Source organism: Eremothecium sinecaudum, chromosome IV (assembly GCF_001548555.1).
Source record: "Eremothecium sinecaudum strain ATCC 58844 chromosome IV, complete sequence".
NCBI classification, from domain to species: Eukaryota; Fungi; Ascomycota; class Saccharomycetes; order Saccharomycetales; family Saccharomycetaceae; genus Eremothecium; species Eremothecium sinecaudum.
The window spans coordinates 375,679-398,789 of NC_030895.1; the positions used below are offsets into that span (position 1 = coordinate 375,679).

At 40.1% G+C, this 23,111-nt stretch overlaps 8 protein-coding genes across 8 annotated transcripts; 3 read left to right on the forward strand and 5 right to left on the reverse strand.

Annotated features, from left to right (window-relative positions):
* Nucleotides 1–498: 498 nt before the first annotated feature.
* Nucleotides 499–1,815, reverse strand: AW171_hschr42271 (uncharacterized protein; the record flags this gene model as incomplete). The annotated part of the gene is made up of 1 exon (XM_018132047.1): nt 499–1,815. The coding sequence occupies one exon, from the start codon at nt 1,813–1,815 to the stop codon at nt 499–501; it is 1,317 nt and encodes a 438-aa protein (XP_017987375.1).
* Nucleotides 1,816–2,008: 193 nt separating this feature from the next.
* Nucleotides 2,009–4,585, forward strand: LEU3 (leucine-responsive transcriptional regulator LEU3; the record flags this gene model as incomplete). Its single annotated transcript, XM_018132046.1, has 1 exon — nt 2,009–4,585. The coding sequence occupies one exon, from the start codon at nt 2,009–2,011 to the stop codon at nt 4,583–4,585; it is 2,577 nt and encodes an 858-aa protein (XP_017987376.1).
* Nucleotides 4,586–4,921: 336 nt separating this feature from the next.
* Nucleotides 4,922–6,478, forward strand: GCD11 (translation initiation factor eIF2 subunit gamma; the record flags this gene model as incomplete). Its single annotated transcript, XM_018132045.1, has 1 exon — nt 4,922–6,478. The coding sequence occupies one exon, from the start codon at nt 4,922–4,924 to the stop codon at nt 6,476–6,478; it is 1,557 nt and encodes a 518-aa protein (XP_017987377.1).
* Nucleotides 6,479–6,659: 181 nt separating this feature from the next.
* On the reverse strand, nt 6,660–8,780 carry SST2 (GTPase-activating protein SST2; the record flags this gene model as incomplete). The annotated part of the gene is made up of 1 exon (XM_018132044.1): nt 6,660–8,780. The coding sequence occupies one exon, from the start codon at nt 8,778–8,780 to the stop codon at nt 6,660–6,662; it is 2,121 nt and encodes a 706-aa protein (XP_017987378.1).
* Nucleotides 8,781–9,170: 390 nt separating this feature from the next.
* On the reverse strand, nt 9,171–11,279 carry SGV1 (cyclin-dependent serine/threonine protein kinase SGV1; the record flags this gene model as incomplete). The annotated part of the gene is made up of 1 exon (XM_018132043.1): nt 9,171–11,279. One exon carries the CDS (start codon nt 11,277–11,279, stop codon nt 9,171–9,173), a length of 2,109 nt encoding a protein of 702 aa, XP_017987379.1.
* Nucleotides 11,280–11,518: 239 nt separating this feature from the next.
* ORC4 (origin recognition complex subunit 4) lies at nt 11,519–13,204 on the reverse strand (the record flags this gene model as incomplete). Its single annotated transcript, XM_018132042.1, has 1 exon — nt 11,519–13,204. One exon carries the CDS (start codon nt 13,202–13,204, stop codon nt 11,519–11,521), a length of 1,686 nt encoding a protein of 561 aa, XP_017987380.1.
* Nucleotides 13,205–13,579: 375 nt separating this feature from the next.
* Nucleotides 13,580–14,791, reverse strand: TIF3 (Tif3p; the record flags this gene model as incomplete). Its single annotated transcript, XM_018132041.1, has 1 exon — nt 13,580–14,791. One exon carries the CDS (start codon nt 14,789–14,791, stop codon nt 13,580–13,582), a length of 1,212 nt encoding a protein of 403 aa, XP_017987381.1.
* Nucleotides 14,792–15,196: 405 nt separating this feature from the next.
* Nucleotides 15,197–22,993, forward strand: FMP27 (Fmp27p; the record flags this gene model as incomplete). Its single annotated transcript, XM_018132040.1, has 1 exon — nt 15,197–22,993. One exon carries the CDS (start codon nt 15,197–15,199, stop codon nt 22,991–22,993), a length of 7,797 nt encoding a protein of 2,598 aa, XP_017987382.1.
* Between the last annotated feature and the right edge of the window lie 118 nt (nt 22,994–23,111).

A 23,111-nucleotide genomic window follows, 5' to 3' on the forward strand; every position in this document is an offset into this window, starting at 1 on the left:
TCCTTTCCCTTACTATATACGATTTTACTAAAATAAAACTCATTTACCATATTATTAGTCTGTACAATTGCTTGCGTTTTGAATAACAGTTAAGACAATGTATATAGCGTTGTAAACTACTTCAAATCCATTATTTAATGTAACCCTAGTGGCTAGGCTATATCACGTGGTAGTTGAGCAGAAGTAAGATTTATGTCACGTGATTTTAATCATTTCTTTTCACTGTCACCTGTATGTCAGCGCCAGGTGGATGCATAGAATGGGAATGGAGAGAATTCATCACCAACCTTATTAACCTAAATCGTGTGCCTTTGAAACTCATTACTCACCATTAACTTTGGGATATAGTATGGAAACAGGCAGCATTTGAAGATGAGTAGAAAAAATTCCCAATGAATTATATATCGGTGATTCTATAATATTATTCTTACCCGTAGTTAAGCTATTATTTATCACTTAAAACATTTTATACCGATACAAGACGTCCTCCACTGGCTGTTATAAGTTGATTACACTTAGTATCTCAGAATCAATCCCATAAAATAGTATAGCCAATAGAATGTCAGATAGCGTCACTAAACCTCCACTTATAACAAAACATAACCACAGAATACCATTGTTTGCTAAGATACCAGTGAAAGTCGGTCCTATACACCTTGCAAACGTCTTTCCAATATTGACAATTCCCATTACTCTGGTGAGATCTTTAGGTGTCACCAGATTAGTTAATAAGATCTGCCTTGGTGTCACATCCATGGCGGTAGTAAAATTATATAGGTTTAAGAAAAGCACAGACCAACCGAGATGAGGTTCCACGAACGGAACTATTATGAAAAATAGTGCTGACGGAATTTGGGTCATAAGCGTAGCTCTCACAGGACCGAACTTTCTGGTAAGCATCGTCGACGGAATAGCCGAGGAAGCCATTACTAACCGACAAACAAAGAATAGGAACCCCAGTGCCAGTGAAGACATATGGAATACATTAACATAGTAGTAAACGATCCATGAACTAGTCATAAATCCAGAACCAAATGAATCAACCATAAATATTACCAATAGTTTACACAAAATAACAACTGTTGAATGAGATAACGCGCTAGTCTGCTTTTTTGAAGCAAGAAGAGGGCGCTGCTCTGATTCCTCATCGCTTGTAACTCTGGCGCCAACTTCTTTCGCCATATCCTGGCTTTGTTCTGATGCATCCGAAAGCGCTAACATACATGCCAATTTCAGCACTGCCAACCCTGTATACAACATGAAAACAACCTTATACCCTTGTAAATCGGTCTGAACCAGCTGTAACTTCCTCAAACCATCCAGAATAGTCCCGCATGTTATTGCGCCAAAACATCCTCCTAGAATTCCGCACATAGCATGCACACCGTAAACTTCAGGCCTTTCATGCTGAGCTGTCAGATGAGCCATCATTGACTCTTCAATTGACTTGAAAGGCCCTACTTCATCACTAGATGGCGATATTACGCCAACAATTGCAAAGAAAAGCAACACTTTGTAGTTTTCGCTGTATGCAAAGATAATTCCTGACAAAACCATCATTATAGACCCATAAATCACGGTCCGACGCCTGCCTAACCACTCAGCATACCAAGTCAAAAGAAATGATAAAATTACATCTCCAGCAAGCGTTAGAGACATAAAAGCCCCAATATTCTCCTCCGATGCGCCTATTTCTTTCAGAAAGAGCGTCAGGATTTGATTTGTCAATCCATATGAAAAAAGCCTAATGAATACAGACAGCCAGAGTAACTTTACATCAGGCGATGAGTTATACCAAAGTTTCTTATATTGCATAACTTATGAGCCACAACATATAACCACCTTCTAATCAGCACCGATCTACCAGTGGACGCTTTAATAACCGTTTCTATCTAACGCGACCTTTGGATGATTAATAGTGATGAGATTTTTTTCACCACATGTTGAAGCTAGCAAATACACTAAATTAGAAGACTGTTAAAAACTGTAGTATTCAATAAGTTCTCTTATGGTTTCCGTGGATCATGCGAACTCTGTGAGATCTTCTACTCACTCACAGGGTGACAGTTGCTCGGATAGTTCAAATGCTGTCTACAGTCAGGTTACTGAAGATGGCTCTAATATAAGGAGACAAACTCGAAAGAAATTTGCATGTGTGGAGTGCAGGCAACAGAAATCGAAGTGTGATTCTCAAGATCGAGCTCCAGAGCCTTGTACCAGGTGTATGAAGAAGAAGGTACCCTGTATTTTACAAAGAGACTTTCGCAGGACATATAAAAGGGCTAGAAATGAGGTAATTGAACGTCGATTTAATGAGCTGACGAAATCGCTGTCGAATTTAGATGCGGAGGAGATCCTTAAAAAGATAGAAAAGGAGCAGAAGGCTATATCTAATGCTGGTAATTTCACTAAGGATAAAATCAGGAAGCTAAGGGAACGAGGGACATTAGAGTTGGAGGTTCCTGATGATGATCAGGATAATCTAGAACAAGAGAGAACTGAGCAAGAGGTATTACAATCTTTCGAGAAGCCAGTAATACTAAATGATGAACAGTTGAAGTGTTCTGCTAAGAGTTTAGGAAGTGTACACGTTAGTTCAGAGGACATATCACGTCTTTTTTGCGAATATGCAAAAAGATATCATCCATTCCTACCGATTGTGGATCTTTACAAGGGCCCAGAGAGGATCTACCACCTATCTCCATGCTTATTCTGGATTATTATCCTAATTGGTCTGAGAAGGATGGATGGCGCAGAAGAGCTAATGACAAAGCTGTCCTCAGAAGTTAAGTCCATATTTGCAGGCATTTCCTTTTCACCCATCAATAGGAGCAGCAGTTTAATTGCAGAAGAACCTATACTTAATGCTCCTTCTGTATATTCAGTGCAGGCGCTATTGGTATATACATTTTGGCCGCCAGTGACATCTTCACTTGGTGCGGACATTTCATGGAACACTATAGGCTCTGCAATGTTTCAAGCAATTCACCAGGGTTTGAATAATGTACAGAATTTACCGGAATCTCCAAAAGTGAATTTGGGATTAATCCAAGAGCAGCTGTGGACATGGGCGTGTTGTAATACTCTTTCGCAGACCATTGCATCGTCATTTGGTTTCCAAGCATTTGTCTGTTTTGACTACTCAATAATGAGATCTCGAGATGCACCGAAGGATGCTTCGCCTGGAGTGCCAAGATTCTCTTCCGTAATTATGAACATGATAGACATTGCATATTTCGAGAACCAGGTTGCTATGACTATGGCGTCCAACCCCCATAATCCTACAGGACTTGTTAACGTAGAAGAGAGACTTAACCTAATACAACTGCTGGACACGCTGTACAACGAACTAAAAACCCGATTGGACAATAATAATGTGGATGACATAAGGATTTTTATGCTATTGGCTGCGAAAGTTCGTCTTTACTCGTACTATTTTAATACGGTAACACCGGAAAAGAGGTCATCGACCCAGAATACGAAATCAAGAGATAATGAGCTGAAATTGAAGGTAAAGAGTGGGCTTGTACGTGCATATTATGCTGCAGTGAAACTGTTACATCACACTGAAAGCATGTGCGATCGCGATCCGGAGGTAATAAACTCATTTCCCAGTGTTTTTGTTTTAAACGTATGGCAGGCCTCATGTATAGTTGCTAAGTTAGCTAACTCATCATTATCGGAGATGTTAGACATTAAGACTGGCGAACATGTTTACCGGAGCGCAGTCACACAAACTCTACACGCATCTGTGCTTAATTACGATATGGCATACAGGTCATCAGGCATCATGCGAAGCATGTGGAGTATGTATGTGAACATGTACACTGACTGGAGAAACCAGCATAGGGAGAGTACTTCGTCAGAAGAATTCAATCTAGATATTACTATCAAGTCAAGAATGTCAGTGAGTGTATTTTTTGACTGCCTATACGTATTAAGGTTGAAGTGTGGTCTTGCAAAGCTTAAAAGAGAGATCAAACGCAGGCTTTGTGATTCCAGTGTAGATAGCAATAGTGCAGATTGTGAAGATGATCGTGAGCCAGAGCTCTTGGCTCGCAGACTCATCGAAACTACTCCACTAGATCCGAAACCCATCAACGCTTCCATGGAAGGCGCTAAGGATCCGATGTCGCTCCCTGTGCGGTCAGTTCTGAAGTGTACGCCCTCCATGACTCATAAGGCGCACAGTGAACCGGCGATTGTACCGCCCTTGTCTGCAATATCCCCTCTGGCAGTTTCCATTTCGTCGGACTATAGTAAGCCGACTTATCAAGCTCAGAAACAGGTGTCCACAACGCAACCAAAAGACTACCTGCAATCCTTTTTGCTTTCCTCATATCCAAGCCTTGAGTATGAGAGGGAACCCAGCCTCGAGCAAGCCCAGTTCCCGGACCAAACACACACCAACTCCTTGGAAAACTCAATCTTCCCGAACAATTCCATCAATTCTTCAGCAGCACAAACAAGCGTAGATGAGACAACTCATACACGTGATAACTGGGATAATTGGGAATCTGAGATAGTTTTCAAGGACGTAGACCTTCTAATGGCTGAATTTGCATTCAATCCATCCGTCATTTGAATGGTACTAAACAGAAACAAAGTGAAAGAAATCACTGGATATTTATTACACTCCGAAAAGCCAGCTTTGTAAGCGGCAAACAATAGCAGGTGTTCCTAAGCACCAGCAAGCACGAAGTATCTAATATTTATTCTATACCGATATTGTCACGTGACAACATCGGTCTTCACGTGATGCGTGATTCTCCTTTCCCATACGATTGAAAAATTTTTTGATGAGCAATGGGAATACCAATGTAAATTCGTTTTTAGATATAGTGTTAATAGCTGGATACTTGTAGTTAAAAGACGTTTGAGGCTATAATCACGGTGTGATTGAGTACTATCGAGCAACAAGATGGCAGATTTGCAAATAGAAGAGCCAGGCATTGTAATCGATGGCAATATGGCAGATGAACAACAATATATGGAAATCGATCAAGAAGAAATGATGGACGACGTGAAGCCAAAGAAGACCGTGACGTTTACTGGCCTTGAAGAACTAGAATCCGAAGAAGATAGACGGGTTCGAGAGTTTGAAGAAGGAGGCGGTCTACCAGAACAGCCTTCTAACCCCGATTTTTCTAAGTTGAACCCTTTGTCCCCAGAAATTATTAACAGACAGGCGACGATTAATATCGGTACCATAGGACATGTTGCCCATGGTAAGTCTACTGTTGTTAGAGCCATTTCTGGTGTCCAAACTGTTCGTTTTAAGGACGAGTTGGAACGTAATATTACTATTAAGTTGGGTTACGCTAATGCTAAAATCTATAAGTGTGAGGAGCCTACATGCCCTGAACCAGACTGCTATAGGTCATTCAAGTCTGACAAAGAGGTCTTTCCTAAATGTGAGCGCCCAGGATGTCCAGGGCGTTACAAGTTAGTGCGTCATGTTTCATTTGTTGACTGTCCAGGTCACGATATTTTAATGAGTACTATGTTGTCAGGTGCAGCAGTTATGGATGCAGCATTATTGCTTATTGCAGGTAATGAGTCTTGTCCTCAACCTCAGACCTCAGAGCATTTAGCCGCAATTGAAATTATGAAGTTAAAGCATGTTATCATATTGCAGAATAAAGTCGATTTGATGAGAAAAGAATCTGCAATGGAGCACCAAAAGTCTATATTAAAGTTTATTAGAGGTACAATTGCTGATGGTGCGCCAATTGTTCCTATCTCTGCCCAGTTGAAGTACAATATTGATGCTGTCAACGAATTTGTTGTTAAGACAATCCCAGTTCCCCTAAGAGACTTTATGGCATCCCCACGCCTGATTGTTATCCGTTCTTTTGATGTTAACAAGCCAGGTGCAGAGATTGATGATCTGAAGGGTGGTGTTGCTGGTGGTTCTATTTTGAACGGTGTCTTCAAGTTAGGAGACGAAATAGAAATTAGACCTGGTATTGTTACAAAGGACGAGCAGGGTAAGATCCAGTGCAAGCCTATCTTCTCAAGTATTGTATCTCTGTTTGCAGAGCACAACGACTTAAAGTTTGCGGTACCTGGTGGTTTGATAGGTGTTGGTACTAAGGTGGACCCAACATTATGTAGAGCAGATCGTCTCGTTGGTCAAGTTGTTGGTGCCAAAGGTCACCTTCCATCCATCTACACGGATATTGAAATAAACTACTTTTTGTTACGTCGTCTATTAGGTGTCAAGACCGATGGTCAAAAACAAGCAAAGGTGAGAAAGCTAGAGCCAAATGAAGTGCTTATGGTTAATATTGGGTCCACCGCTACCGGTGCTCGTGTTGTTGCGGTTAAAGCAGATATGGCAAGGTTACAACTAACCTCTCCAGCTTGTACTGAAATTAATGAAAAGATTGCATTGTCCAGACGTATTGAGAAGCACTGGCGTTTGATCGGTTGGGCTACTATCAAGAAGGGTACCACTTTGGAACCAATTGCTTAAGGCTAATATCGGGAACACAATGTATCGTAATTGTTAATGTCACAACTATCTCTACAACGCTTATTTGTATATTATCTATACATGTTTTAAAAATTCAAATCAATTGATATTATTTGGAACAGATGCCATAAATAATTAGTTAAGCATAAACGGTTACATTATTTAGATTTTAACCTGCATATTAGCTGTGACTGGTTTGAATTAAAGATACCACTTCCTCATAAACCTCCGAATTTAAGAACTTTGGTACGGAGTCGATCTTCATTAAACGATACATATGTTTCCCAACTTCATCAAATAAGACATACAATTCTTTCAAAGTCTGTAAACTATTCACAAGAGTCGACGGTGACGACTCTGGTGAGATTTGAAAATGATTATTGAAATCCAGAACGTCTGTTACAGGAGCCTTCTTATGGCTGACAAAGCCGTCATCTTGTAATGGAGAAGTTGATAGTTCAGGTAAAGTGCTCACAGTTGTTACATTAACATTATCTTTTGAGCTTAACTGATCTAAACTTGGATGCGATGAAGGGTAATTGTATTGAGCTTCCTGTACATCAATTGTATTTTCATCAAACGGATTTATGCCTCTTTCATTAAATGTCTTAGATAGTGGGGATTTGGGGTGGATCATGATATTTGTAATGGATACCCGTAACGCATGGTCAATATTCAACTGAAATGGTGCGCCAGTGATGATATACGTCGAAAAAATATGGTATGCAATAGCTAGACATTCATTTGCTCTTCCGGTTAAAGCAGAATCTATTGTATCTATAATTTTCTGGGAGGGGTGCGAAAGCTTCTGGTTTTTCATATTCCGCTGCTCGGTGGCAGCCTTCGACTCTAGCAATGTCTTTAAAATGGTCATCTTTTTAGAGAACTTTTTGATCTCAATGTATACATCGAAGTTTTCGGCGCAAAACTCATTCTCTAAATGCCTACGGAAGAGATATCTTAATCCAGGGTCCTTTAAAATACGACTGAGGTCTACAATTGGCCTCTCTTCGCTGCTCTGTTTCTCTGAATCAGTTTCTGATTGGGTTAGGGATTTTTGGTCAGACCCAATGACATAACTTCCAGTAATGGTAAAATCTGTATTAATCTTAGTGTGGTCAGGCACCTGTATCTTAAAATAAGAAACAGGTGCACTGGTGTTGCTTGGTATATTCCATTGAATAATATCTCTGCCCAGTTTACTCAATGTGTAGTATGCAAATTTGCTAATCGTGAACTTTTTACTGACATTCAAACTTGGAGGAAGCAAAATAGGAAGGATAAGTCCAACTTTTAAGAATAGCGCTGCAATAAGCACAGCTTCTTTTGGATACATGAGATCAGTGCAATCCATTAGCCATTGCCAAATTGCCTTTGTTGTGAAGGAATAGTCAATTGCCGTTTTATACTTACCGAAGACCTTCGACTTGCAAATTCTAAGACCGCTATCCGAAACGTAATACTGTGAGTGTGCATCAGAGTCTGGATTAGTAAAGAATCTGTGAGCAAACGGTGACTCTCTATTGGTGTCCTTATGTTTCTCACTGGCTATATTGTCGCATTCGGTATAATCAGGCACAGCAGACGAGCTTCCAAAAGACATGGTCGTAAAATCAAGACCTCTATTCTCAAATGAAAAGATATCATTGGACTGCTCGGTTAAGACTGCCAAAGTAGGTAACTTATCGTTTGGATTCGTTGGTGTCCACACATTCGGACGTCTTCCCATCATCTTGATGAACAATAGCTGAATGAAATAGTCGCTCTGAATAATAGCATCGTTCACCGAACTACGCTCAAACGTAAATAACTGCATAGAATTGAAAGCAGATGACAGAATTGGCGGCTTTTTCTTAATGCCCATGTGAATGACGAATCTCTGTAGAATCGCAACGCCCTTTGGAGTGGGCTGTAATAGTACGTTATCCTTGGGCTCATCTCTTGTCCGATCTGCAGGCGTATGCAATAGTTTAGCATCCATAAACACTCGCAGCATACTATATGCCTGTTCGCGATTAATAGTATATGATATATGAACCGTAGTGGAATTCATATCCACATAAAGCTTCAAATTTCCCATCTTCTCTACCGCATCATGTACTGAGAAGGCATATGGGTACGTCTTACTGAACGTATTAAACAACTTCTTTGAACAATCTCGAGGCTTCTCGTCTAACTCCAAGCATATCAGTAATATTGAGTATACCTTCTTTAAGTCATCACTGAATATTAGATTATCCGGAGTTCTATTAAAGTTCGTAGTTGCTAACTCATGCAATGTAGAAGAATTATTAGATGTCATCAGAAGGTAACTGTATCGAATTAACTACCACAATCATCTGAGATTTCGACATAATAACAGCTCCCTTGTACATATTGTTTCTGTTATATATCATAATCCCAATTTCATGCAGGATCACTGAAATTGTTTCAGGTTTAACTAATCGTATCGGTAACTGAAGGAACATCTGAAACACACGTTCCTTCGATGGAACACAAAGCAATGATACTGTCTTGAAGGGTAAGCTACAAGAGTCTTTATTTACAGTTTTATGTCTGAGACGTATTTAAAACAATGGTAAAAGAGCAGTAAAGATCTTTCAGCAGTGTTGTAACAGTTAAACAGTCCAATATTAGCAGCACCAAGGTATTTCGAATGCTCCCAAAGGTATAGATGCAATAAGAATTTGTATTAGTAATAGTCGACGATGTTTCGCTGTTGAGAGTTATTATTAGGGTCTGTAGTGCCCCCTGTCTCGCCGTTAGGATTACTGTTAGAAGACGTACGGACATATTTGCGGCCGCCTGGGGCCATCTGTTGATCAGTTCGATCGTGGGCGCGGCCATCACGTGCATCTATGGGGTTCGCGTAAGGCTGTTGGTTGTGGAGATTTGGGGGGCCTGTTTCATCTTGACCTCGAGAGCCTTTGAAGGAGGAAGAGGTAAGTTCTGAGGAAGCGGATATGGAGGGCGGGCCTGAGAGTGAGGATGCAGCAGCGGAAGAATTGGTTCTTGTAGTGTTAGGTTTTATTTGGAGAGCTCCATGATGTGCGTTCTCGCCGAAGGCATGCTCAGTGTGGTATGGCTGTCCATTTCTTTCATGTGGTTTATAAGCATGTGGTCTGGTATTTTTATAGTACGGACCCGGCTGGGACCCATGTGGGCGTTGTTGATAACGCGAATCGGGATTACTGCGCCAATCGGTTGGCCTCTGGTAAGGCCTAGCTCTGTACCTGTATCCATTAAAGTGCGGGTCATCTCCATAACGGTCGTTTTTTCTTGGGTAAGCGTTGTTTGGATATGATTCATAGTAACGTTGGTCCCGATCCCGGTCATACGAACCGCCACCTGAGGTGCTATAGAAGTTACCATGTGCATTCTGTTGGTGAATAGGAGGGCCAAGTTGTCTGTTTGGCGGTTTGGCTGCCTGGGCAGGCGCGTCTCTATTATATCTAGGACCAGACGGAATGCCACGAGGTTTAGGAGGTAGTGAATTTTGTGGGGCCGGCACTGGATCTGCCTGTGATTGTGGTTGTTGAACTGATTCAGCAACATGACCTGAAGGCGCCTTTGGCGGAAGGTTTGTCATCTCCTGATGCAGCTCCTCTTTATATCGTGGAATATCTGTTTCATGGCTTTCTTCCGAGGGGAGTTTCAGCTCTGCCTTAGGAAGCGGCTCCTCTGTGAAAAATGGATGTTTCATCGCCTTCATTGCAGTTACACGGTTGTAGGGATCTAATGCCAATAACCTCGAAAGCAAATCTAGTCCAGTTTCATTTAGGTACTTACCGAATCTTTCCCTGTAAGTCGGTTGATAGTTAGTCCTCGTCAACTCAGCACCTGGAAGGTACCGCGCTAATGACCAGTCATCATCAGTTGGTGTCCCCATTAGTTGAAATATAACGTGACCTTGGTCGATATCACTTTTGCCTTGCAAAATGGGCTTCTTTTCAAAAAACTCTGCAAAGACACAGCCAATTCCCCATATATCTACTGCGGTTGTGTAATTTTTGTCTCCCAATACTAACTCCGGTGCTCTGTACCACCTTGTGACAACAATGGAAGTATACTTCGCATCCACACCAGCCCCTCCGGGGTACTTAAGGTTGGGAGGGGGACCATAGTAGTTTCTAGCCAATCCAAAATCAGCTATCTTCAAGATCCCTTTATGGTCAAGTAATATGTTCGCTGTCTTAATATCCCTATGCATAAACTTCTTACAGTGGATATAATTGATTCCTTCGAATATCTGCAACATCATATTCTTTATGTCACCCATATCAAGCTTGATTCTTGGGTTATGCAAAATCCCCGAGAGATCAGCAATCATATACGGTAAAACCATATAAAAGGATTTTGATCCATCGGCGTTTCCACTTCCTTGCGCCGATTCCTGGCTATGAGAAGAAGCACTCTGCGTCGGCGAATGATCATAAACCATCTCTATTAGCCTTATAATATTTCTATGATTCATACATTTCAGTATCCTTATCTCACGTTGGGCCGTTATAGGAAATAACTCGGTTTCCGCCTTGACTAAAATCTTCTTCATCGCAACTTGTCTCTGTGTACCTAAATGAATACCTTTATAAACCTCACCAAAAGTACCTTGACCTAATTTCTTATCTTCCCTATAGTTACCTTGAAAATTAGTTACTCCATAAACTTGCTCGCCTTCCCGCCTTTTCAATTCAATATATTCAAGACCGGTCTTTGAATCTTTCAAAACGGGAGGGGTCTGCTTGACCTTCCCAATCTTATATTTAAAATCGGACCTTTTGCTATGAACCTCAGCATCCATATCAAAGCCTATAGATTATAAATCGACTGAAAACCAGATCCCTAGAGTCCAAAGTAATGTTTAGCGGGTGGCTAACTATGTTGGTTCAATGTTTAACTATAGATGCTTTCTTGCTATTCGGAAAAACACTGTAAAACTTCGTTCGTTAAAAATGACCACAGTGTACTATAACATGAACACCCATTCTGACGTAGTATGGCAATAGTAAGGCTTTATATAGTGTCAAATGTTATTAGATCTCATATTTGGGTCCAGCTATATAGCTTGGACGATTTCGGAACTATTCTTCGAAGCTCTTGCAGTGTTATAGGAACCTGATAGGTTTTTAAGTCATAAGGCATCACACCGTTCGCAGTATAATGGTTAGTAGCTTGAAATGCGGATTGGGCTGATTGACGGATAGCTATCAAACCCTTTTCCACTACCAATTCTAGATCTATGAGTGTTTCCCATATGTTCTTAAGGTCCTTTTTTTTCCAAACGTGAGGAGTATTTTCGAGTGTAACACCTTTGGAGTTGGCCACTACCACTGTAGGTATCCTTGAGTTCATTGATTTTACCATTTTGGTGTATTCCTCGCATGCAAGATTGAAGTTGACGTTTTCTTCATTTTTGAGGGCAACACGGGCAGCTGCGAGAAGTATTGAAAGTTGGAGGTCGCTAAGGGCTCTAACTTTGGCATGCAAACTATTAGAGAGCTGCATTGTATTATAGGCATTGATTTCTTCGCAGGTTTCAATTGCATGCAGTAGTGATTGCATGGAAGTTGCCCTGCTGACCAAAGTAAAAGCAGCATTTCTTAGGAGAGCAAGATCTCTGAACGTTTCATAATTGGCTTTTACAATCTTCGATAGCGGGGAATCTTGATCCTTGATTTGAGCTTCTACTTTTGTGTTCCAAAGACTGGCATTTGGTGTGTCCAAATTAGCAGAGAGAAGACTTTTGGTCTCTTGCTGAAATTCGTCAAAAGCGGCAATCTGCGGGAGGTATATTAGTCTTTGTGAAAACCTACTTTTGACCCTTTTCTCCAGGAATTCTAACACGTTCAGCTTAGTGGTACAGCCGAGTATGCATACTGGAACTCTTGCGTGCTCTACCATATCAAATAAATTGTAAAGTAACGTTTGACGCACGGGTCCTGCAAACTTGTCTATTTCGTCAAATATAAAAATAACGGTCAGCTTTTCTGCACGAGGCAGTGCCGTCTGACGACGGCCCATTTGCACTGCTACAGAGTCAAGCAATTTTAGCACGTTCTCAAAAACCTCGGTAAGCGATCCTTGACTGAGCTGAAAATCCAGATCTTTTGTGCTACGTATTCTAGACAACTCGTTTTCGAGTTGTGTGGCAATACTGTTGATTGCAGCGTTCTCGGAATGTATATCTCCATTCAGCCTAACCACTATAAACTGCTTTGGATGGTCCTGGGCTAGTGCGTCTAAGTGATAGTTAACTGTTGACGTCTTGTAAGATGACCTAGGTGAAACAACAATGACAGAATTGCTTTCCTTTTGAATGACCGAGAGCTTTAGTGTTCGCTCAATTTCCATTGCAGCCGGTCTTAAAAACGCTGGTAAAGTTCTGTCGCCGACTGGAAGTGTGTTATTCAACTTCCGCAGTAAGTGAATCCGCAAATCTTGGAATTCCGACAAACTCTCTGATTCCGTACTTTCATTAGACGTCATGCTGTCAGGTTTGGCAAACGGTATCTGCAGCGGTAAGCGCTCTAAAACATAGCGTTCCTTTTCAGTGATATCATCGTCATTTGGCTTGTGCTGCTCATGCATATCCTTCGTAAATAACTTAATTCTCTTTAATGCTCGTACCTGATCATGATTTTCCAAACCGTCCTTAATAATCTTACTAGGTGTCACCTTAGTGCTTGAACGTTTAATAGGTCCAAACTCATTGTCTATCTCATCCATATTACAGATCTTGATGCTAAAATAACATGTTTTCTTACCTATCCACTTTACAGTGCATGAAGGAATAGTACCCTTCTAATTGCAACACCGGTATACGTATGTAATGATACTTGATAGTTGGTCAACAATGGACGAATGTTATGAAGACTAAGCAGACTACAGCCACGTTATTAGAAGAGTTTGAAATGATACATTTCTTTCTACGATACATCAAATACATAACAGCATTACTTAATCTGTTATTAAACCTAAAGTACAGTTATTAGAAAGTTAAAAGGTTAACTATGTGTGAATAAAAACGGCTTGACGTGAAGGAAAGCTAAAGATCGCATAATCAATAAATGTAGCTTTTGCTCAGATGGGATGTTAGTTTAATTATTTTTTACCAACGGTTTCCCATTCGGCGTCTTCGTCTAAGGATAAGTTGTTAGTAGCTTGGTTTATTTCAGCGACTGGATCTTTGGCAGTGTTTTGTTCAGTAGGCTTTTCTGTTTCTTCTTCCTCGTCATCACCGTCGCTGTCAACATGAAGAACATCGTAGGTAGATCTCTTAGCCTTAGGAGTTTCCTCCTTTGGTGCTGGGGTTTCGACTTTCTTAGCAGAAACACTGGCTGGTTTACCATTTCTGGCACTGGCGAAGTCAAACTCCTGGGTACTTCTTTTTGCCCTTCTCTCTCCCGAGTGGAAATTTGAGCCCTTCATGTTAGCCCAGTCCAAGTCAGGTTCGGACTTTCTTGGCTTACGTTCTCTAGGTTCAAAACTGTATCCTTTACTCTCTTGGGTGCGTTCTTCTGGCTTGAAGTTAGCGCCTCTCATTTCGAGCCAGTTTAGTTCTGGTTCATCTCTTCTAGGCTTACGTTCTCTAGACTCGTAACTGTTTCCTCTGCTTTCCTGCATACGATCTGCGGATCTGAAGTTAGCACCTCTCATTTCAGCGCTTAGTTCTGGTTCTTCTCTTCTAGGTTTCTTTTCCTTGAAGTTAGAGCCCTTGGCAGCAGTCCAATCTAGATCCTTGAACGCAGCTGAACTTTGGAAATTAGCACCTCTAGCTCCAGCAAAGTTTATTTCTTCGCCAGAGAAATCCTTAGGAGCAGCAACAGATACATAGACGGTACGGTCGTTTAATTTGCACCCACTTAACCTCAACGCCTTCACCAGATCTTCACGCTCATTAAAAACGACAAACGCCCACCCTATCAATCTATCCGAGTCGTTGTCTTTAGGAGCAACAACCTTCGCCACACAGCCTGGCTTCTCCAAGTTATCCTCGGTCCATGCAAGGATACCTTCATCTGAAACATCCCATGGAAGGTTGCTGATTCTAGCCCTATATGGCGGCTTATTTGGAACCGGATACTCTACACGCTCTCTTTTTGGAGGCATTAAAGCACTATCCAAATGACCACCCTTACCGGCACTTGCCAACTGATCTAGAGGAATCGTATTCGAGGCTGCAACATTTTGCAGTGGCAAGTTGATATTATTCAAATCGACTTGGTCATCGGCCCATGAATCACCTAATGAATCGTCGTTCAAGAACGAGTTCAAGTCCATTTTGATAACATTTTTCTTTGCAGGAGGAGCCATATTGAATTGTTGAGTATTTCTGTTTAATTTGAAGCTTCTAGGGTGCTTAAAGACGGAACTACCTTTACTTCATCTGGTGCAAACTAGTTATCGTCTTTTTAAATTATGTTTACGGATATACCTCATCGAACCACTACCGAGTGTCGTACATAACGATATGAAAATTTTGAAATCATAATTTACGTTCACGTGACAGACCCTTATATTTATTGATTAAAGAGCACTCTTGCTTGTAAATAAACGCCACTATAAACAAGGTAGCGATAAAGAGGTGTATGAGACTTAGTTTCTGTGGTAAGAGGTATATTTAGGCGATTGCTATAGTGTGACCAATACTTATCGGAAGTGCTACTGGCGTTGTTGCTAGGTGAGCGTGCAAAGAAGGCTGGCGTCTAAACCTATAAGATGAATTATTCAGTACTTTACAAGTGTATCCCGTATGTTCTTTCGGTGATCCTGGTGCAGATCGTGCTCAGGTCACTTATTCATATGGTTTCGGGTATTTGGATAGGTAGCTTGAGTATATTTTTGCTCAAGTTACGCTCGATCAAAGTAAATGATAACCTGCATATAGGTCAGGTACGATATCATCTGCTAAGGAAGGAGATTATAATCAGCGATGTTAAGTTTAAGGATATTACATCAGCTGAGAATAAAAGTGAGGGAGGAGGTAGGCGTTTTGAAGCTGGGAAGGCGAGATTGCCCCCATACTTAGTATCGTTGGTACGCAGTGTGCTATGGTATATACCAAAACTGGCGCTTACCGTAGAAAATGTGAAGATGGAGGAAGTGTTTATGGCCACTGCTAGAGTTGAAGTTAGGGCAGTGGATAATAAGGTGACGGTTTCGATATTGTATAATAATTTAGAGTCTGGTGGGATGGTAGTACTAAAGTCAGGATCGTTAAATGCTATTGGTCATTTCGATCGTGAAAGTCCTATTGGGTTCTCACAAGTAGAGTTGGCTTTGAACTTTATGGAGCTTAATCTACCGGTGTACCGCATGATAGGGAAGTACATGAGGTATGCAGACCAACAGTGTGAGGATTTTGGAGATACTTCTGAGAGCGAGGCTGCGAATAGTAGCAATGTTGACGATTCTGACGACAATTATGCCGCATTTTCTCAGGACTATATTAAGAGGTTAAGGTGTAACATTGCAGCAGCCAGTCGTTATTTTAGTTTATTCCAAAAGGTCGATCTTTTTATAGATGTGGTGAAGATTACTGATATTCCTCCAACTCTAGAAGCGGAAGTTTGTGCGGCATGTGAAGGGATTCTGTATGAGGCTACGCTCTCAAATTTCACAGTACAGATGTCGAGGTTTCACGATGAGCAGCCCGGTTATAATATATTATTTGATGCCAGAGATAAACCTATCAGGTTGAGAGCTACTATCTCCACCTTACAACTTGCATTGAAAGAAACGACAACCAAAGATGATAAATTGGTTGAGAAATATCTCAGAATATGCGATATTCCTAGTATCATATTGTATGGTGATACTAATATTCTTTCAGAGACCCTCGTGGATTTGGACGATACCCGCGTTCCTAAAACAGTCATTAAGATGGTGGGGCATATATCCTCACCCATAGTCGATTTTGAGCTTGAAGAACTTTCGCTGCTAAAATCTTTGCATACAAACCTGCAAGTTTTGGCTGCACTGTACGAGCAAGAGAGAGAAGTTCATCTTCCTAGTTATACAGGGAAAGAGCTCGGTCAAGATTCGATACTCCTTCCAATACTTTGTTGTTTGAAGCAGCTTTTGCCAGATATCAACAGTAAAATAACTATTGAAGATCCTGTTATGATTGTCAAAAACAAAAGTGACTTCTTTATTCATAAATGCTCCATTTTTTCAATTCAGACGAGGTCTCAAAAACATATTGAAGGCTCTCTGCATAGCAGGGATCAATTAAGTTACGTTCTTGATACCAGTCTCGAGATATTAGATATTGATGTCTCATTTCATTCAAAATCCACAGGCTATGTTGACCGTCCAATTCACATAGAAAGTGTAACATGCAAAGCAGAGAATCAATTACTACCCTTACCATATATGACTCTCTCGGTTGACATTGATTATATGGAATGTAATTTCTCAGAGTTGCAAACACTGACGGTACTAAATCACTTTATCCGCACAATAAATTCTGAGGTATTCCAAGTTGAAACTCAGTATTTTATGAAGCTGTATGAACGGTTCTCAGATAAACTACAGAAAGGTGGCGAACCCGTCCAAGGGAAGAAAGAAGTAATGGCCATTAATGACATAATTTCTGAAAAACTACCGTCATACCTTGGCAGAATTAAAATAGATATAAGTGATTTCTCATTCATAGTCGGGTCAAGATCCGTATTTATGACGGATTATAAATTTGGTAAACTAGAAAACCAGAGTCCCCACGATTTTATTGGTGGAGAGTTGCGTAAAGTTAGGTCATCAATGGGGCGTTTAAAACTAATTTTAGACGCATCGCAATCCAACATTTGTGATGGTAACGATTATCCTGAAAGTAGTACCACTAGTGAATTCTCTTACGACGATGTTGGATTGGAGAATCCTCCTGTTGATGCCATAACGGCCGTTGAGCATTTATGGGAATTTACCATACTATGTGAACAAGTTGTGGGCACTATCTACTCGGAATCTAGGAGAAGCAAGGAAGCTTTGTCGTCTAAGGCTGTATTCAGGATGCCTCACGCTGTTGCAAAAGTTTATCCACGGACAGATTCAGATAGGGTTATGATTTATTTTGACGTCGAACGACTGGAAATATTATTCTCACTTATGACCCTATTTTTGATATTTTCCGCATTTCAAACCATTCGACAAGTATTTTCAAAGGAAGTTCCTGTTCCAGAACGTATTCCATGTTCTAAAAGGCATGGTCAACTTTTCACCTCAAAGAGTTTCTTTAACTTCGACACTAAGCATATATTTCAATCGCTCGACTTTAAGCTGGCCTCAAAACGCATTGATATTGTAACTGTTTTGCCTAATGGCGTGAGGTGTCGGTTTGACGCATTCCAATCTTCCATGGATTTAAAGAATACTAGTGATCTCCAATTGGTAGGTTACTACTTCAGAATGTGCGTGGAGTCTCCACGCTGCAATCAAAAATGGGTCCGTATGATTACTGCCGTTGAATTCACTGCCAAAATCAATCTTAAAAATTTACCGCAAGAAGGCGACTGGGTGGATTTACTCGAATCAGAACCTTCGGTATTATTTCAACAAGAGTCGCTACATTGGCAGATTCCTCACGGTTTTGAGATGTACAAAATTTTTGACAATATTAGTACTATGTCGAAGAGCATGAAGCAAATGATACACACCATTAAGACATCTAACAATGAATTAGTTGTTTTCCCAGAACCAAGGGACCCTGTGAAGGTTCCGAAAATAAAGTTCAAATCAAAAAGGTGGGTTTTCAGCATTGAGGATGACCCATTCGAAACGACCCTTGGTATGATTTTCCAGATAGGTTTGCAAGAACAACGTTCAAGGTTGGAAAAATACGATATATTTGATGAATGGGTTGAAGGCAAGATTAAGGCTTATCAACAGGATCCATTGAAAAGATCTAAAGCAAGTAGTCAGAGTTTGGTGAATTACAAAGCTGCAAGGAAGAAGAAGAATGCTTCAAAAAAATTTAGTACTATAGTTTATGATATTCCAGGTAATAATGCAATGCTGGAAAGTAAATTGTCTCATAATGACTATGAATTGTGTTGTGACCGCTTTCATAAATTGCAGGAACAAATCTCTGATTCATGGATAAAAAGGATACAAAGTTTTAAAGAGAAAGAAAAGAGAATATTTAATGACAATTTCAAATTTTTGTGGGGAAGGCTTGAGGCAGCTAGATTGCCTCAAGATGTAACAAAAGATCTTGTTGACTTTTCCGTTTCTCCTGGTCTAATGACCCTTATCATAGAAGGCGTCGATATTGATATTTTGCAGCCATATTGTGGACTCGAGAACTGCTCAAGTTTTATTCATGAGGTTGGAAAAGGAGTCCCGAAGGATACGCAATACTCCTTGTTGTTACCATTTTATATTGATGCAAGGTTTAGTGAACTTAGATGCCATTTGAAGGATTACCCATTACCTATGGCTCATATTCCTAGGCTTTTGCCAGAACAGATAACAAATGATGCTGCTATTCACTTATATGGTGATTTTTTTATAACAGAAGACATGATACGATCGGAGCATGAGGTAAGAACAATTTTTGTCCCTCTTGTACCATCTGCTACTGAAGAGATAGATGAACCGTACTATTCATTAGCAATTCCTCGTGGCCTAACGCCAACGAAGATTTACACAAACTTGCAGATGAATATTCACTCTGGCGACATCACCACTGCAACATGGGGCGGCTCTTATGAGGCCGCGATTCAACAAACAATGAACTGTTTCGATAACTTTTCGAAACCACCACTTTTCCCTTCGTTGAAGGTCGGGTTTTGGGATAAAATAAGAAATATTTTCCATGCCAAGCTACACGTAAGATGGTGTAATGACGGTTTATTCGAAGTATCGATGAAGGGATCGAAGAATCCATATGCTATAGGAGCAGAATCTGCCGGATTTGTTGTTGGCTTGAAGGGAAACGTTCAAGTAAATATTAATTCTGAAGAAGATCCTACTAAATTCTTCACCAGTTCCGCTGATAACATTTACTTTGCGATACCTAATTATTTTGCGAAGCCATTGCTCGTTTGGTGTTTTAGTTCTGAAAATGCTGTCTTCATCCCTAGTCAAGATGATACAAATTTGCAAAGGTCAGCAGCCTACTATTATTATATTGATATGATGCCTGTTGCTAATTTACGAGTGCAGAGAGAAGTGATGTACAGAAACTATATTGAAAAAACGGCTATCAAATTAAGTGGAGGCGTTAGTTTTAATATTGGACTTTTGTTCGAAAGATTCATTCCCGGTACTAAACAAAGGACATTTGAATCGCGTTCACATTATAGCGTGCGCCTTTCAAACCTTCACACTGAGTCTGGTCTTGCTACTGACCCGTATACTGGTTTTAGAAGCGACTTTATACATTTGTCTTTTACACTTCTGTCCAACAATCCTCGCGCTTATAATACCATGCAGCTGACGCCTGGAGTATTAAATGTCTTCTTTTCCTGGTGGTCTAGTTTCTTTGGAAATATGCCTATACGAAGAGGAAATCTGTTTGAGAAACATAACCGAAGTCCAAAGTTTGGAGAGCATATTTACTCTATTTCTTATCATGCAGATATTTCTCCATTCTTTATATGCCACACTTATATGAATACTTCAGATAGCTTCCAAACGGATTCTGCAAACGAGATGGTAGAATTTGTGGGCTTGAAAGCTAAGATGGATAGGTATCTGATGGACTTACATCAAAGGAAAGAGGTATTACATGAAAGGAATAAGGAACTGGACGTTATTAAAAGAGTTATGAGGTTGTTGTTTAAAGAAGGTGATGTATCCACTTACAATATTGATATAAGGACATTGGATGCTATCTTTAAACCAGCTATTTTCTCTGATGAGTTCCAAACTGCAGAATTTAATATTTATGGTGATGATATGACGTGGTATGATATTCTTGACTATAAAGAATTCAAATATAAAGTATTGGATGGCTGGGTTCCAAATGTCACAATCGGTCAATTGTTACATGCACCAAAATTTGTTTATCGTAAACAAGCAAGCTATGGAGATAAGTATCAAGTTGATTTTACCACATGCGAAAGGATAGAGCCGATTGATAATTCGGTATCTCATGTATGTTCTTTGGAACCGCATATAGGGGCTCCTTTCCACATATTACAGGATAGAAAGGATTTCTTAATGAAGGAGAAAGCTAATGCAGAACGGCAGTTGGAGGTCGCTACAGATGACAACGAGCGTCAAGCGGTAAAAGCCTCCATAGAAAAGTTGGAAACTGTCCTGTCAATGATTTCTGCTTTGATCGCAGATGGCGGAAGTTTTGAAGCCGGGAGAGGCAAAGGCAGCAGAGATCATTTGAATATAAAAGTTCCAGCTGTCAACTATCTGGATAAAACAAATTCTGTTACCATATCTTCATTTGAGAACAAGTTCTTCCTGTTTTACATGAGATTAAAATGGAATGAAGATGCAAGAGATGTGATCTTTAGGTATCTTCATCTTTTAGACTTATATTCACAGAGCTCTGCTTTAAAGAGGTCTAAAATTTTTAAGGTGTTTGAAAGGCTATGTGAGCAGCATGTTGACACACCAAACACAACACGTTCAACTAGCGATATACAATCTGATACCGAAGGTACCGGTTTAGCAACCAATTTAGATCAATCATATCCTAACGAGTTCCAATCGCAGTCTTTAACTGAGATATTTGAAGAAGGAATTTATCAGTTGGGAGCCGATATGGAATATGTAACTCACGATAATCACTTTATCCAGTTTGTGGCTCCTCAAATTCAACTCAGTACCAAAGAAACGCCATCTACGTGTATTCTTGTCGCTGCTCCCACTATAAAAATGAAGATTGTAGATTTTGATTCCAATACCTCGGACAACGAGTATGTGAAGAACGTTTTCATGACGAGGTATGCAGCTACACTTATGCAGGCAAATGTTTTCATTTTTCAGGAGAATGAATTCAAAGGCTTTGAAAATGCCTTCTTTGACCCAATTGGTTATGATGTCAAGAATTCTGATAACTGGCAACCATGGTTAGGTCCTGAGCTAAGCTTTGAACCAGAACCTTTGAAAACCAGTATGATTATTAGAGACTTTTCGTCTGTGTTTAAGTTTGACAGGGTATCTTCATTTGCTAATTTATCAGATCAGCTAGCTGATTTGATCTATATGGATAAAGTTGTGTGCTCAGTACCTCGTTTTGTCCTTTCTTCTGATTCTAAACAGTATTTGGCTCTCTACAATATTGTTACAAATGTTTTTCTCTATGTTGAACCCAGAAGTGCGAGATTAAAGAAACAGGTAAACCAATTACTACTGGGTTACGACCCAAGTAATCTATATGAGTATAGAGAGCTTATCGATAGGATGCTAAAGACATTGGATACCCTAAAAGTTATCGAAGACGAGCTATCCTTTAAGAAGTATTTACTTGACGATGTTGGAACTTCCGACCTTCAGTCAATTAGACGGGCTAAATTTGAATCCTTCACTAAACTTTCTATTTTAATGAAAGTTCTGACTTCATCCAATATTGACGAGATCACAGAAGACAGGAAATTGATGTTTATTGTGTCCTCTGAGGAGTTTATATTGCATATGCTATATGACAATGGTGAGCCATTTTTGGACGCAGCGTTGGCCAACTCCTATTTCCACCGTATAGAATCCTCAACTGGGTCAAATAGTAATAAACTGGTTATTAATATGCTGCAAGTTTTCAATTTGGAAGAAAATGTAAAGTACCACAACTTGCTAGGTCCTTTGCAGAAAAAAAACAGCAAGGATTCAGCAGAGCCATTAATTTCATTGGAGTGGGATATGGATAGACCAGTTGCAGGTATTAGGGTGGTGAAAAATGTGTTAACTGAACTTCAAGGTCTAGAAGTTAAAGTGGAACAACATACAATAGACAACTTTTTCAAGTGGACCATGCCTGAAATGATACAAGAGCTTTTGAATAGTAACGAATTGCAAGACTTTGACAGCACGAACAGTAATTTCGATATCGTTAGTATCATAACAAGGGAATCGATCACTTCGAACAGTAGCCACAGTTGGATTCCTCTGCGCAACGTTTATTCAAGTAGCACTACAAGAGCACGGGATGGAAGCGAACTGCGTGAAATGGTTCAGCGTTCCTCAGATTACATGATTATTGAGAATATGGTCATAAATAGTTTCCCGCTTGCAATAAGTTATAGAGGACAAGGTGCTAAACGTCTCATAAATGTAACAGACTTCATGTTCATGTTCCCAAAACTTCAATTCATCAACCAAACGATCACGATACGAGAAGTCATGAAGGGAATCAAAAAGGTGCTACTTAAATCATTATTAAAACATACTGGTCAATTTTTAGGAAATAAACTCCGCAGGATTAGAAATCACAAAAACCCTCATGAAGACGATGATTCTAACGATAGTCAACGTGGGCGTTACCCTATTCAAACACCGTTAAGGCAGCTTCAAAGGTATAAGTCATATACTGATATTAGTGAATTAAGAATGGAAAATTGAGCGCTCGTTATTTAAAGTGGCTTATTGGTTACCAATCGCTTCTCTAACACCCTACTTGTTTTACAAAAAAAAATGCTTATTTTAAATGATTCAGATGACGCCTATATAGACCGCATGC